This window comes from Ursus americanus, chromosome 8, assembly GCF_024610735.1.
Source record: "Ursus americanus isolate L20-20 chromosome 8, mUrsAme1.1.p, whole genome shotgun sequence".
Lineage (NCBI taxonomy): Eukaryota > Metazoa > Chordata > Mammalia > Carnivora > Ursidae > Ursus > Ursus americanus.
In genome coordinates, this window is record NC_142134.1 from 77217959 (window position 1) to 77233866 (window position 15908).

General features: G+C 53.9%; 1 protein-coding gene across 1 annotated transcript in view; it reads right to left on the bottom strand.

Moving 5' to 3' along the window:
• The window catches only part of OTOP1 (otopetrin 1), a 28015-nt gene extending 22785 nt beyond the window's left edge, over positions 1-5230 (bottom strand). Inside the window, exon 1 of the mRNA XM_045771351.1 lies at positions 4858-5230. Within this exon, the coding sequence (XP_045627307.1) occupies positions 4858-5230 (373 nt within the window). The remainder of the gene's footprint in view (positions 1-4857) is intronic.
• Positions 5231-15908: the final 10678 nt, after the last annotated feature.

Genomic DNA, 15908 nt, shown 5'->3' on the forward strand with positions numbered 1-15908 from the left:
TGGTGGCATCATCATCCCCATTTTACAGACAAGAAAATGGAGGCCGAAGTAGAGCTACACGTGCTGGGTGGGGGCATGCTCTTAGCCGTCATGCTCTGCGGCCCCTCACTGTCTGCATCGCCCTCTCCCTCTCCCGCATCCCTCCGTGCAGGGCCACACCTGATGGTCCTGCCATCCCCAGAGCCCAGCCAGTCCGGGGAGCTCACCCCAGGCTGTCGAACAAAACCGGATCAACAGTTCTGCCCAATCACCACAAAAGTTTCCATGCTGTGCACCCGGCTCCCTTCGCTGTTGCTCTCTGCGAGTCCCCAAGGTCCTTCTGCTCAATGAAGAAGACAGAAAGCAAAAAGGAAAGAGACTTTTGCCTCCTCTGACACCTGCTGATATCATGTCATCTGCCTTGAAGCAAGGAGCTCAGCCCTCTTCTCTTTCTCACTCTGTTCAAACATGTCCAGTGATGGGGAGCTCAGCCCTCCTCCTGAAACCCAGCTTCCGGGGCTGGTAAATGGGAGTGATGACACCCACCTTGAGAGTGGCTGTGAAGCTGAAAACATGTGATATTGAAACCTGCTGAGTGAAAGAAGCCAGTCACACAGATGACAGACCACGTGATTCCATCCGGAGGAAATGTCCGGACTGGACAAATCCAGAGACAGGAAGCGGACGAGTGATGGCCGAGGGCCAGGGGGGCGTTAGAGGTCGAGGGGATGACAGTTAAAGGGGTCAGGACTTCTTTTCGAGATGGTTGAAGTGTTCTCCAACTGACAGCGGGTCTGGTTCCACTTCTCTGTGAATAGACTACAAACCTTTGACTCCTGCACTTCAAATGGGCGAATTGTAGAGCATACGGAGTTTATCTCAATAAAGCTATTTTTAAAAGAAGAAGGAAGAATGTCTGGGACACACTGATGTGGGGCTTGCTCTCCCTGTGGCAGAGACAACAAGGAGTGTGTGGAGAGACGCTATGTCTGCAGAAGAATGAGGCTGTGAAATTAAGGTGAACGTGCGTTCTGAGCAGGGACAGCAAAGTGAAGTCCAGACCGCTGTTCATGAGCTTGCACCTGCTGCAAAGTCAGCAGGGTGGGTGCGATCCCCGGGACCCACCCGACAGCTCCCCCGTGATGGCATCCATGGTTCTGCGATCCTGGCGTCATCCCTGGTGGTTTCTCGGGAGTTGTGACTGCACTTCCAGATTGTGGGACCCCCCGAGGGTCCAGACTGTTGCATCTCTGTGTCCTACATGTAGCTTTTGCCCTTCCCCTCGTCCCCCTTTGTTGCTCCCTGCCCTCTTCACACACACACACGTGGACCCTTCTCTTTTACCGACCTTCACTTACTTACGGGGGGGACAGCCTGTTTCCCAAACCCGTCATCATGTTCCCGACATTTATGTCTACAGCCACCACCCCTAGGCTGGTCTCACATAAGCAGCTCACCTCTGCCCCTTCACTTCCAGTCCCTTAAGGGACAATGAGCATAGTGCTGTGCCCAGTTCCAGGGTTGGCATGCTAGAGAGCGGTGTAATGTATCATATGGGTGTGTCTCATTCTAAGGAAAAAGTACTACGTAAAAATCTGATCTTATAAAAGGAGTAAATTTGGGGGTGATTACTCACAAGCATTAAAAAAATCGCTGTGACAAATAATTGAGACAATGCTTCTAACTTACGTGCATTCTGAAGTTTCTTGATAAACACCTGTTATTCTTATTGGCGTTGTTCCCATAAGTTTGTGTTAATAACACTTCACTGGACAAACTGAGGGCTTCAGAGGGGAGGGGGGTGGGGGAATGGGATAGGCTGGTGATGGGTAGTAAGGAGGGCACGTATTGCATGGTGCACTGGGTGTTATACGCAACTAATGAATCATCGAGCTTTACATCGGAAACCGGGGATGTACTGTATGGTGACTAACATAATATAATAAAAAATCATTTAAAAAATTAAAAAAAAAAAAATAACACTTCGCTGGGCTTGACACAGAGCAGTAACAACAATGAAATCCTACCACTGGGAGGTGAGCCACTGCAGTCTTTTAAGGGGCTAGAAACAGACCAGAAACAGGACCCTGGTAATTCACCAGACGACCCAGCTATTCCATGGGCTTGCGTGTCACCGCGCCCACAGGGCTGGCACAAGATATCCAGGCTGCTGTCGTTCCTTCCAGAAAATAAAAAAATCAGTCTCCTTCCTTAGCAAACAGAGGAGCTGGACTAATAATCCATCACTTCTACTAACATTTTTAATAGGTCAATATTTTTTGTTCCAAAGGAAGTTTTCACTTTCTCACACCCAGTAGGTGGAACAGAATATTTTCTGCTCAAAGAAATGCCTCACAGCCCATACCAAGACCCAGAAACTTTCTCTGGAAACTGTTAGTGCCCCGAATTCCACAGGCTGGCTCTTTCTCAGAGCCCCAGACTTCTAAGGCTGTCACAGAAGCCAGAGCTAAGTCAAACCTGTCTTTCCAGCTATGCTTCCAGGGAAAACCTCAGCCCTAGCTGGGGCTGAAGCATTCCCTTGGCACCCCAACGTTCTTTCCTCTCTGGACAATTAGCCTCTGGCTTCTTTGATGAAATACAGCTCATTTACAGGGATCATAGTGCTTTGCAAACTGTGTTCACCTGATGCGGCTCTCCCAGCTCTTCCCTGAAAAGCAACTGGGATTCTCATTTTACTGATGAGGAAGCAGGGACTCAGAAGGTGAAGTTCCTCGAGCTGGAACATGGAGCCAAACCTCCAGGGCCAGCACTATTTCCATTATCCACATACCTCATTCGAATGGTTATGTTATCATGATTGTTTAAACAGCCACCATTTACTGAACACCTACTATGTGCTCTCACTATATTGCCACATTCATTCTATCACTACTTCGTGTCCAACAGATATCTCCAAAGTAACATGCCCACGAGAGGAAACTTGATCCTGCGTCCCCACCAGTGCTCCTCCCTCTGCCTTCCTAATCTTGGGAACTGGTACCACTATTCACCCACTGACTCGGATCCCAATGCTTGGAGTCTTCCTGGAAAGAGGGAGAGAGAGGAGGAAGAGAGAGAGGAAGAGCAGGGGAGGGAGGGGTGGAGGAGGGAAGGGGCAAGGATAGCGGGAGAAGGGAATGGGGAGGAGTGAAGGAGAAAGGAACTAATGGAGCAGGAGGGAGGAAGGAGGAAGGGAAGAAGGATGGAGGAGAAAGGAAGTGAGGAAGGGACAAAGAAGGGATCCTTCCACTATAGGAAAGCAGAGGTCAAAAACCTGTGTGTGTAACAGCTTTTAGCCTGTGTAAATCCCACTCCACGAAGCAACATCTCATGCCTATTGTTTTTTTTTTTAAGATTTTTATTTATTTATTTAAGAGAGAGCATGAGTGGGGCAGGGGGAGAAGCAGACTCCCACTGAGCAGGGAGCCTGACGTGGGACTTGATCCCAGGACCCTGGGATCATGAGCTGAGCCCGAGGCAGACGCTTAACCAATGGAACCATCCAGGCGCCCCCTGTTTGTGTGTTTGATATAGTGCCGGGTTCCCCGCCGTTCAGTCACAAAACCATGAACCTCCCTAAAACAACTGTTTTCAGAACAGGAATTTGGGCCAGCCCAGAGTTGTGGCCAGTTTTTCCGAAGGCAAGGTGAACTAGACACAGTCTCTGAGCCTAAGAACCCAAAATCTCCTCCAGATCCAAGGAGTCATGATACAAGGTGGAAGCTGACAAGGAGCGAAACACTCTCCACAGACAGAGACATGGAAGCGGGTGGGAGGGAGGAGTAGCTCCCGCCAGGCGGGGTGGGGAAGGTGGCCCCCAGCCGGACCTTTGTAGGGGTGTAGGTGGGAAGGGGAACGGATGTGCGCTGGGCACCCAGCCAGCAGTCACTCTCCCTCTGTGGAAACTCAGAGGGTGAGCAGATCGAGTCACATGCCCAAGGTCATGCAAGGACAAGGAAAGGGAGATTTAAATTCAGACCTCTAGAGAATTCAGGTAGAGACGTGTGATGAACCCAGACTGAGATGAACCCAGCCTTTCTCAGAGAGCCGCTTTCTCCACCACACACTCTCGACTCCCTCCTCCCCTGGACTCCACCATGTTTGTCTCCCTTTCAAGAGCAGAGACACTCCTGACAGAGGAGAACCTTCCATCTTGACAATGTTTCAGTCAGTCTGTTGTGAGTACCTAGCAAGTGCTTCTACCCTCCACTGTCCCAGTGTTGACCCAGTTCTCCATGACTCCATTGGTCCCAACTGCATGCTCGTACCTGCTCTTAGGATCTACTCTACCCCAGACCCGGAGCTGGCTCTAGGAATAAGAGAGGAGCACCACAGAGCTCCCCTGGGGGAGTGGGGGGAGGGGACAGAAGTATCAACTACCCAGGGCACCGTGAGGGGTGGAGGAGTGGGGTCAGCACCACAAAGAGCAGGGGGAATCAGAGAGGCATCGCAGGGGAGGACGGAGTGAGGCCTGAGCCCTGTCTTGGAAAGCAGGGCGAGGGGAAGGTGCTGCAGGAGGAAGGAACAGAATATGCAAAGGCCTGGAGCTAGGAAACCTTGCACCCGGGAACTAAAAGCCTTTCAGACTGGAGCACAGAAGGAGGGCAAAGGAGAGGATAAAACGGGAGGCCCTCTGGGGACTGGTCTTAGAAGGCCAGGAAGGCCAGGGTAGGGAGCGTGGTCTCCCTCGTGGGGTCGGGGAGCCGCTGCGGGAATTTGGGCCAAGGAGAGACGGGAACAGGTTTGTAGCTGCAGACGGAACGTGTGACAAGAGCCCGAGGGCAGGGAGTGGAGGCTACTGCACCAAACCAGGCTTAACGCCGAGAAAGAGAGAAGGAGGGAAGAGGGGAGAGCCCGACGCGCTGCCGGGAGACTCACCGCGGAGCCAGCGCGCGCCGGCGTGCGTGTCCTTGGGGCGGATGAGGCGGCGGTGCGCGGAGCTGCGGACCACGTACCACAGCATCCAGAGCAGCTGCAGCAGCATGAGCGCCGTGAGGAAGCAGAGCAGGGCGCTCTTGCCCACGCCCGAGGCGTGCACGGCCCAGGCCAGCAGGAGCAGCAGCCCCGCCACGAACACGATCAGCCCGTACTGGCTGCTCAGCGCCTCCGCCAGCTTCTGCGGCACGCTGGCGCGGACGGCGCCCCGCCGACGGCCCGCGGACTCCGGGGACCCCGCCGGACCCGACGACCCCCTGCCCGGGGCGCTGCGAGCCGCCTGGGGAGAGGCGGGCGCCCCCTGGCCCTCGGGCATCGTGCGGTGACCCGCCCGGACTCTGGTTCCGAGAGCCGCTCCGGCCCGGCCCCCACCTGCTGCTCCGACCCCTGCCCTCGCCCTGACGCTCTCTGCCAAGCAGCCCCCCTCTCCCGATCCTCGCCGACCCCTGCCCGTCCCGCTTCTGCCCCCCTGCCCTCGGTCAAGGTGCACACCGGTCCGCTGACCACCGTCCCCCACCCGCTGACCCGCGCTGACCCCGGCTTCGTCCTTGCGCTCCTGAACGCGCACTGCCCACTGCCCCCGACTCCGCAAAGCCCGGTGCAGCGCTCCCGCCCACTCCGCGACCCACGCGGACCGCTCCCCGCCCCTGACGCCTGGGACCCGGGCCAGCCCTCCTGCGACGTCCGCGAGTCCTCCTGCTCCCCTGCCCGCGCCCTGCCCTCCTGTCCGCTGCGCCGACGCCCGCCCACCTAGCCCTACCAGGGCTTCGCGGAAATTGGCCGGCGATAGGTGGCTCCCTTCGGCTCCCGGGGTGGGGGTAAGGGGCGAGGGGTCACCCAGAGCCCGCGGGTGGGAGTAGGCGGGGGGGGGGGGGGCGTGGCTGCGGTCCCGCGGGGCGCCCCGGGGATCCGCAGGTGCAAGCCCTGTTCAGGCTGCCCCAGAGCCCCTGAGTCGCGGACCGCAGAGGTCCAGGTGAGCCTGGAAGTGTTCCTGTGCGTGAGTTTTGTTTGTCGTTCTGGCCTCCACCCTGCGTATTTCTGCGGTATGTTTTTTCTGTGCGGGTCTCTCTGTGTCTGGCCGACTGTCTTTGGGCTGTGTCTGCTTGGGGTGGGGAGGGGAAGGTGTCACAGCGCTTGTCCCTAGATCTATGAATGGGGGGGGTGTCTTTTTGTTTTTGTCTGTGTTTGTCCATCTGGTGTACCTGTGTGTCTTCCAGGAGATGCCCAGATGGGGAGAAGACAGGAGCTACTCCCCAAGAAAAGAGATCATCTCTGTCCCTCTTCCGAGAGAACGGGAAGCTACTTCTGCACCAAGGGCACTGGGAGTGGGGGCTGCTGCCCCCCCCCCAGAATCACAGATGCCAGAGCGGCTCCCTCGGCACCCCCACCCACCAGCCCATCTAAAGCTGAACGTGTTCAAGGTGTCCAGCTCATATGCCGCCATAGAGAAGATCCCCCCCACCCCAGGTTTCTGCAAAAAAGTGTCCTAAGGCAGACTTGGCTGAGAGCAGGGTGGGGAGCTGGGACTTGGGAGGGAACGGCTTGGGAGACTGCAGCCTGGAAGAAGGCCAGCAGGCCTTCTGGGTGAGCCCCCAGGAGACACCCTCTCTTCCTTGCTTTAATACTCTGCTCTTGCTGTCCTGATTAATTTTTTTTAAGATTTTACTTATTTATTTGACAGAGAGACAGACAGCCAGCAAGAGAGGGAACACAGCAGGGGGAGTGGGAGAGCAAGAAGCAGGCTCCCAGAGGAGGAGCCCGATGTGGGGCTCGATCCCAGGACTCTGGGATCACGCCCTGAGCTGAAGGCAGACGCTTAACGACCAAGCCACCCAGGCGCCCCTGTCCTGATTAATTTTTGAACAAGGGGACCCACGTTTTCATTTTGCAGGGGATCCAGCAAGTTACATACTGGTTCTGACTGCCAGAGGGTCCTGACTGTGGTGGGGGTGGGGAATGGAGGGGGAAGCCGTGGGCCAGGAGGGAGTCAACCTGGGAGCCCTGTCTTGCCTCCATTCATTTTTTTGCAACTCATTCGTTCATTTATGAGGTCAACACTTACTTATCCAATGCTGACTCCTTTGCCAGGCTCTGTTCTAGGTGCTGGGGCTTCCGCTGTGAAAGACTGCCCTCAAGCACCCAACATTCTAGCAGAGACGTGCTGAAGCTGAATAGATAAGTATTTATTGCAAATGCCCTGGGAGGCTGGAGAGCGTCAAAATGTGAGACTCCGCTCTGCCTTCTAGGAAACACAGCCCTGCAGGGGTGAGTGAGCAAGCAGCCCCTGGGAGCAGGGCTCTCTGGAGGGGAGGGGTGGATGAGTGTGGATTCTGCCAGGAAGGGTGAGAAGTTCCCAGAGGCGGCAACAGCAGCCCAGTCTTTATACCTAGGAGTAGCCACTCTCCAGGCGACATGGGGCAGGGCAGGCGTTTCAGAGAGAGGGTGGAGTTTGTGCACAGAAATGAGTGTGAACAGCAGGGAACCTTAAGACTCTGCCTTTCAGCTGGGGTTCCCCAGACGCAAGCCAGGGGGATGCTCAGTAATTAAAGGAAGGAGTTAATGAATGTGCAAATGGATGGACGCTGCACGAAGGGGGACGCCAGGTGTGGGTCTCACCGGACCAGCAGGTTATGGGACTCTGTGCCGTCCCTGCCCCGCTGTGCTCTATCCCCTTGCCTTGCTTCATTTTCCTCCTTCACTCACGTCATTACCCGGAAGGTGTATACATCTGTGGCCTGTCTCTCTCCCCGGAGCCAAAGCTCTATGAGCAGGACATTGCCTATCTTGTCCATGGCTTTAGCCCCAGCATGTAGAATAGTGGTGACCAGCACATCATAGGAGCTCAATAAATATGTGTTGAATGTGTCCCCCCAAAAGATACTGAAGTCCCAGCCCCCAATACCTGTGAATGTGACCTTATTTGGAAGTGATCGAGTTGAGGTCATTAGGGTGGGCTCTAGTCCACTACGACTGTATCCTTACAAAAAGGGGAAATTGAAGATGGACACCTACAGCGGGGAGACAAGAATGCCATCTACAAGCCAAGGACACCAGAGAGCACCAGAGACTAGGAGAGAGGCCTGGAACAGACAGCCTGATCTTGAACTTCTAGTCTCGAGAATTTTGAGATAACAAATGTGTTGTTTAACCCATCCGGTTGGTGGTCTTTTTTATGGCAACCCCAGAAAACTGAAACACCTGACTTACTCCTTCTGGGGCCCCCTGTGGGCTTGTCCAGCTCTCCATCCCTCTACTCCCACGCTAGAGACTAGTGTTAACTGTCTTTCCAATGCTGGGCTTCTTGAAGGCGGGAACTATGTCTGACCCATTCGGCTCTCCAGCACCCAGCCTGCGTTTTTATCATACCTTGGAGAATGTGGACTGAGTACCTTACAAGTGCCAGGTATAAGGCCAGGTCTGGGGACAACAAGGTGAGGCCCATAGTTTGTACCAAATGCCATGGGACCCTGGGAGGGAAAGAGAGAGAGGGAGAGAGAGGGAGGGAGAGCTTAGTGCCTGGGAGATGGCAGGCACTCCATGAATGCCCCAGGCTCCCATAAAATCCACCTTTGCTTGTCTTTCAATTTTACAACACACATCAACTTGTTATCTCTTTTTTACAAATCAGCTCTCTCTAAGGGACCTAGGGCAGGATCTTTCCTTGTCTCTTCTAGCTTCCGGGGGATGTTCCTAACCCTTGGTGTCCCTTAGCTTCCAGCTGCATAATCAAATCCCTGTCCCTGTCGTGTCACATGGCCATCTTCCCTCTGGGTCTGTCTCTCTCTCCTCTTTGTATGAGGACACCAGTCATATTGGATTAAGGGCCCACCCTACTCTAGTATGACCTCAACTTACATTGTTAGTACATCGGCAAAGAGGGTCACATTCACAGGTACCCTGGGTTAGGACTTCAGCATATCTTTGGGGGGTGAGGAACACAATTCAACCCATGACAGGCAGCCTATTAAAGCATTATTTCATCTATATAACTGGAACATCTCCAGGTAAGGTAAACAGAGATCTATCTTGAATCATTATAAGAGAGAGTCAAAAACTCTCACTCAGTGTCCCAAACCTGAACCAGGGCCCAGACCTGGGGTTCTCGAATGAAGAGGGGGCCAGGTCTCCTTGAGAAGAGCCCTGCCACATTGCCACAAATATCCTGTGACTCTTCCTCCAAGCCTTTCCCAAAAGGACACACAATTGATGGCATGGTGACCATTCACTCGGGAAAGGTCAGTACCAGGTCTATTTTCTTGACTTTTCCTTTTGAAATAATGTTATATTTACAGAATAGTTGCAAAGATAGTATAGACATTTTGGTCCACCCTTCACCCAGCTCCCCCCACCTCCTCCTAATATCTCATACACCCTGGGAACTTTGTCAAAACTAAGAAATTCATGCTGATGTAAAAGTATTAGCTAAGCTCCAGTGTTTATTTGGATTTAATTACTTTTCCCACTAAGGTCATTTTTTTCTACGCAGATCCTTTGGGAAGCACTAGAATGGGCTTTGAATGGATGTTCCGTCCTGGGCACTGGGTGAAGTCCATGGTCGCGCACTGGCAGCAGCGTGGTGTGGACCATGACTGTGCATAACCGGCAGAAGCCTCACGCAAAGGAAAGGCAAACTCACCTTCAAGGTATGTGTCTTATCCGGGGAGGACCAACCGCCACTCCCTTCACGAAGGAAGGGATCTGATACAGTCAAACGTCCACCGTGCAGGTCTCCCGGGGAAAGGCAGCTCAGTGGTGGCCTCTGCTGTGGGCAGCAAGTCCTACTGCAACCTAATCAACCACCCAACTTAGGGGAACCTAGCAACCATCTCACTGTGCTCCTGGATCTGGGGGTCAGGATTTGCAGGGGACACAGGGTGGGGGGGTGCTTTTTCCTCTGCTCTATGGTGTCCAGGCCCTTAGCAGGGAAGACGAGAACAGCTGGGGGTGACTCGATGGCTGGGGCTGGAACCTCCGAAGGTTTCATTCACATTCTGGTGCTTGAACGAACCCACGCGTTGGGCTCAGCAGGGTTCCCACACGTGCCCTCTGTATGTGGCTTGACCCTCCCACAGCCTTACACCTGGGCTTCGAGAGGCAGCATCCCAGGAGGGAACACCTGGACAGCAGGCGTTCCAGCAGAACCCGCAGAAGCCAAACGGCCTTTACAGCCTAGCCTTGGAAGCCCCATGGCCTCGTTTCTGGCATATTCTATCGGTGAAGGCAGTCACAAGGCCATCAGATTGAAGGGAAGGGAGACCACAATTCAGGATGCTCTTTTCAGATCATCACAGCAGGGTCTGCACTCAGCACTGGTGTCCACCAGGTCGCCTCGGGGCGAGGCTTCTGTGTTGCTGAGCGCTGGCCCGGCCCCCATCCCTCCCTCCACTGTGATGATCCTTGTAGGGGGGCTGGTTGAGTGAACGCTGGGTGGCTAGGCAGAGGCTGACCGACACGCACAGAGCATGCCGTTTCGCCCCCTCCTCTGTAGGGGATGCCTTGGGGGTGCATTCATGTGACTCGTGCTTCACTCTGCATCCATGCTGAAAGGCCCCTCCGGATGGCCTTGTCACTAAGTTTCCAGTTCTTTTTAGTCATTGACCATCTAGCCAGATTGGTAGCCCGTGAGCAGCCATCCCTGAATCCATGGAGGCTGGTACTCCGGACATCTCTCAACCCAGACAAAGTGGCCAGGCAAATGTAGCACCTGGTGTTCAGCCCGCTGGGAAGATTTTCCTTCAGCACCATCCCTTCAGGGGCACCTTGGGTGGGGCCGGGATGCTGCGGCTGTCTACACAGTTGGACATCACATCGTGACGGCCGGTGCCATCATATCGCGCAGAAGCACCTGTGAACTCAGCCTCAGCGGCTTCTCCTCCATCATGAGAAACTCCCACGGGGCCCACAGGTATAGATTAAAGGAAAGGAGACAACGCAGCAGGGCCCGATCTCAAAGGCCCCCGAGCCACCTGTACGTGCCACGTAGTCATGATTTCCGGCCCCGCTCCAGTTCAAGTCCAGATACCGTTTCTACTCGGCAATGGATGACCGCTGTGCGTGCCCAACCTTGTGTTGGGTGGATCAGATGACATCCGGTGCATGCCGTAGGTAGGGGCCCATTTCTCAAGATGTGCTCCTCCCCTCCAGGCCTTGACTCTGGTGGATGAGATTTCCCAGACTGAGAAATCAGCCGTCTGGGATACTCTGCGCACAACGAGGTCCTGAGCCCGGTCCTTAGTCCTCCCTCCAGCTGCAGGTGAAGATTTCTTTAAATGCTACAGAAAAGACCTCCTACCTCTCATTGTTTGCAAACCGTCTGGTGGAAGCTGCTCCAGCTCAGGCAGAAGAGGACAGACAGCGCAGAATGAAGAGCCCTGGGGCCTCAAAACGTTTCTGGACAGGAAGCAGGCTGAGAAAGTCGCTGAATTCCAAACTGTTCTCCTACAGAGAAGGATGACACAGGGGCTGAAATAGGGCCCACAGGGCAGCGCCTAAAGCTCTGACAGAGTCCTAGGAAGCAGCCTGGTCCCTAATCAAGAGAGGGGCACGTGCGCCCAGCTGGCTTTCAGAATTTCTAGGTACCAGGGACTGCGTGCCTTGCTCAGCCCTTTTTGAATGGGTGTGTTATGGTGGGTACTCTATGCCTGCCTCACCACTCTAAGTTCCGTGTGTAATTGGCCGGTAACTTGCTGGTAACGGGGTTCAGCTCGAGGCCCCTGCACCTGTGTTGATTTGATGCTGTGACCCTGGAGTGCAAGCCTGTGACTGGAGCCGTCACAGGATGAGGCTCCTGGGCATTGCTGGCTTTGCATGGAGGCGGAATATCCAGAATGCATGGTCAGAGACCGTGGCAATTTTAAAACCTGGCCCACGCATTCCTTGACCCTCCTCCTTTAGGATGGACGAAGCTATGTCCCCTTGAATCTGGGGTCTCTCGCTATTTGAACAGTTCCTGAGGTCATGCTTTAAATGGGAGCTTCTATCTCCTGTCTCTGGGACACGGGGGTGGGCAGAGCGATGGTCCCAAAGAGGTCCACGCCCTGCTCCCTGGAAGCTTCCAGCACTGTTGCATTGCAAGGCCAAAGGAACACTGAAGATGAATTAAGGGCTTGAAAACAGGGAGCGGATCTGGGGTTGCCCAGGAGAGCCTGGTGTAATCACACAGGCCCTTCAGCAGAAGGGGAAGCTGGAAGAGGGGGTCGGGGCAATATGGCGATGAAGAGGAGGCAGGAGAGACGTGAAGCTTGGAGATGGAGGGAGAGGCCACGAGGCAAGAAATGCAGGTGCCTCCAGGAGCTGGGAACGGCCTCGCTGACAGCCAGCTCAGAATGGGGAGCTTAGTCCCAGGACTGCAAGGACTGGAACTCTGCTAACCACCTGAAAGTACAGGAAATGGGCTCTCCCCTGGAGCTTCCAGAAAGGACACAGCCCGGCCAACACCTGTCACCCATTCCAGACTTCGAAGGACGGACTGTGAGATGATCAGTTTCTGTTGTGTTCAGTGGCTGTGTGTGGCAATTTGTTACAGCGGCAACTGAACACGAGTACCCAAGCTCATCTGTGGATTGGAACTCCTCTGTGGGGAGGACACCCCTGCTGCCCCACGTGGGAAGCCCATGCGGGGAGAAATCGGCAGCCAGCACCACCTCACCAACCCCGAGGCCTTGGAAGGGGACCAGCCAGCCAGCCGGCTGAGTCACCCCCTGTGGAGTGCAAACAAGGTGTTCTTGCGAATTCCTGCTCAGACTTCACTGTGGTGGTGGTTTTAAGCCTAAGTGTGTAGTGTGGCTTGTCACGTAGCAATAGACGACTGGAACATACAGACGTGTGTGGAGAGGAGACGTGCCCCGGGAGGACCAGGCCTTTTGTGCTGGTCACTGTGACAGGAATAAAGGGATTATGAGAAGAGTCTGGACGGCCCTGAGAGAGACATGGTGCTCAGGTGAGTGCCGGGGGGGCCGTGGGGGAGCAGCGGCTGAACTGGGGGTCACTCCTGCCATTGGAGGCGTGTGGGCCGGGTGGAGCCCTGCTCCTGAGGTCCTTTTTGACTCTTCTTTATTGTAAACATAAGGGAACGTTATATATGCTCTTTTGCAAACATAACACAAGTCATAATACACTTTTTTTTAATAAGATTTTATTTATTTGACAGAGACAGCCAGCGAGAGAGGAACACAAGCAGGGGGAGTGGGAGAGGAAGAAGCAGGCTCCCAGCTGAGGAGCCTGATATGGGGCTCAATCCCAGAATGCTGGGATCACGCCCTGAGCTGAAGGCAGACACTTAATGACTGAGCCACCCAGGCGCTCCCATAATACACTTTTTAAAAAACAAGGAGCACAAGCGGAGATCGTGACCACAGAGCACCCTTTGGTGGAGTTGTGCCGTAAGGGGGACCAGAGAAAATGGGCGATAACTGCAGGAGCGTGAGGGAACCCGACTCGGGGTGTGTGTTCAGAGAAGGAAAACAGCACAACGGATCTGTGTGCACGTGGGAATGAAGCATCTCGAGGCACAATGAATACGCCCCAAGTGAGGTATTAAAAGGTTTGCAAAAGCTGCAGCTGCTTTATAAACAGAGCAGCTACCTATCCCCCTTCCGCCCAAATGGGGGCATCATGGTCCTCAAATTGGGGAGCTGATTCTGAGACTTGGGGAGAAGGGCTTCGCAGCCCGCTTAGGACCCGTCCCTCCTTTGGTCGGCTCTCCTCTTCAATTCCCCGCCATACTCTGCCCAGTATCTGCAATGCTGCTCCTTTGGAATCAGTCCTCAGTGTGCAGAACAGTCCCGTCGCTGTTGCATTGAGTTACTTTTATGAATTCCATGTTCCTAGAATCCACCAAACTCCTCCCCACCTCAAGGAATACTGAGCTGAATCACTCTTTCAAAAAAAGATGTTTTTAAGTGGAGGGCATTTGGGGAGCCTGGGTGGCTCAGTCGGTTGGTCATCTGCCTTCAGCTCTGGTCCTGATCTCAGGGTCTTGGGAACGAGCCCCACGTCAGTCTCCCTGCTCATGGGGGAGTCTGCTTCTCCCTTTGCCTCTGTTCCTCCCCCCACTTGTGCTTTCTCTCAGATAGACGCATAATATCTTTAAAAAATAAATTAAAAAGAAAAACAAAAAACCTCTCTAAGTGGAGGGCATTTATCCAGACTGGGCAGCAGAGGTGTAACTCCAGTCCTAGCCCCAGCCCCTCCCCCAAGCGAGCCCACCTGCAGAGACGTGGCTCTTCAGCTTCCCCCAGGCCCTTCCAGTGCCTCTCTGGCTTAAGAGACTTTTTTTTTTGGTGCATAAAACCCGAGTGCCCCGACAGAGCCAGGGTCTTAAATCCTGTTAGTCTCTTAGAAAGTCCACCATCTCCCAAGCTGGGTCCCAGACACAGACTGTGGGGTTGAGGAGGGGTGGGGAGTCTCAGTCTGGTTTTCACCTTAGCGACAAAGTTAGATTCCATTATCTCTATGTTCCCTGCTAATTTGAAGGATCTAGCTTCTGCAGAGAGATCTCTCCCAACACTGAGTGGACCAGGAGAGTTCTTGACCTGGCCTGACATTAGAATCGCCTGGAGAAGGCTTCACACAGAATAGCCCTGCTCACCAACCGAAGCACAACCTCGGAGCAGCTGGCCTGGGCAACGAGTGTGCAAGCCGGGTCGAAAACCTGGACTTGACACTCGGGATGGTCAGGGTCAAGGACATTTTTTAATTTTTAAAAGATCTTACTTATTGGGGGGCAGGCAGCAGGGGAGGGAGAGGGACAGGCAGACTCCACGCAGAGCACACAGCCGGATGTGGGGCTCTATCTCCTGACCCAGAGATCATGACCTGAGCCCAAACCAACAGCCCCACGCAACCAAGAGTCAGAAGCTCAAGCAGCTGAGCCACCCAGACGCCCCAAAGGGTCAGGGACATTTTTAAGAGCACACGCGTGTTTCTACCATATCCCTGGCCCTCATGGTAGAGATTAGCAAGTGTTCACTTACTCTTTACTCTGAAGAGTGGTGCTCCTCCCACAGGCTTGTTTAGAAGCACTGACAGGATAGCCTGATACCATTTTTGTTTATTTAGTAGTTATAATAACAGGGAAAGACCCATAAATAACATACATGGCAGCTGTTGAACAGAAACAGGGACCAGGCATGATCCAGTTTTTAAAAATGCATTAAAGTGTCTCTTTGCAACTAACAGGGTCATCTTACCATCTGAGGTGGCCACATCAGCATTTTGCTAACTGGGTTTCGACGAACTACAAACAGAAAATCCCAGCCTCAGATTTCTATCCAACTAGAACTACACTCTGCGATAAGAGATGGAGGATGGGGGGGCGAGGGAGAAGGACAGGTGTTTTCTTGCAGACTCTCTCTGGACACAGAACTTTGGGGTGCTGTCACCAGGGTGCTGTCCTTTGCGCCCCCCTCCCGCCCCCAGTTGGTCGGAACCAACGCTCTTGTTACAGGGTTCTTGTCTCACGGAGTCAAAGAATGAATCTCATGGACACAAAAGGGTGAAGCGAAAGTATATGAAGTGAAGGTGGGAACAGAAAGGAAAGAAAAAGCTCTCTCGAGTGAGAGGGGTCCCAAATGGGTTGGCCCTGAGGGATTTTATGGTCGGTATTTTATAGAAGACCAACCAGGGAACTTCAGTCTTCTCGACGTCACCACCGAGAGCACCATGATTACTTCTCCTTTGAATATCTCACCTCTGATATTTAAGACAAACGAGGTGCTCTGGTTACATTCGCTTATCTCTGGTTTCCTTACACCCCGGCATTTTTGGGATTTGTGGTGAACGTGATCAGGCAGCCCCCTACCCCTCTCCCCCTACCTAGCCCCGCCTGCCCCTTACCCACTCTCATCGTAACTTCCAGGGTTTGCACCCGCAACCCTGCACTGGACCCCCCACATCACTGACTGACGTGGTTCCCTGACTCTGACCTCTGTCTGACCTTGCTCCTGACTTGTAATGAAACTCTCAGGTGTGTGTACCCAGACTGGGCTCGATTC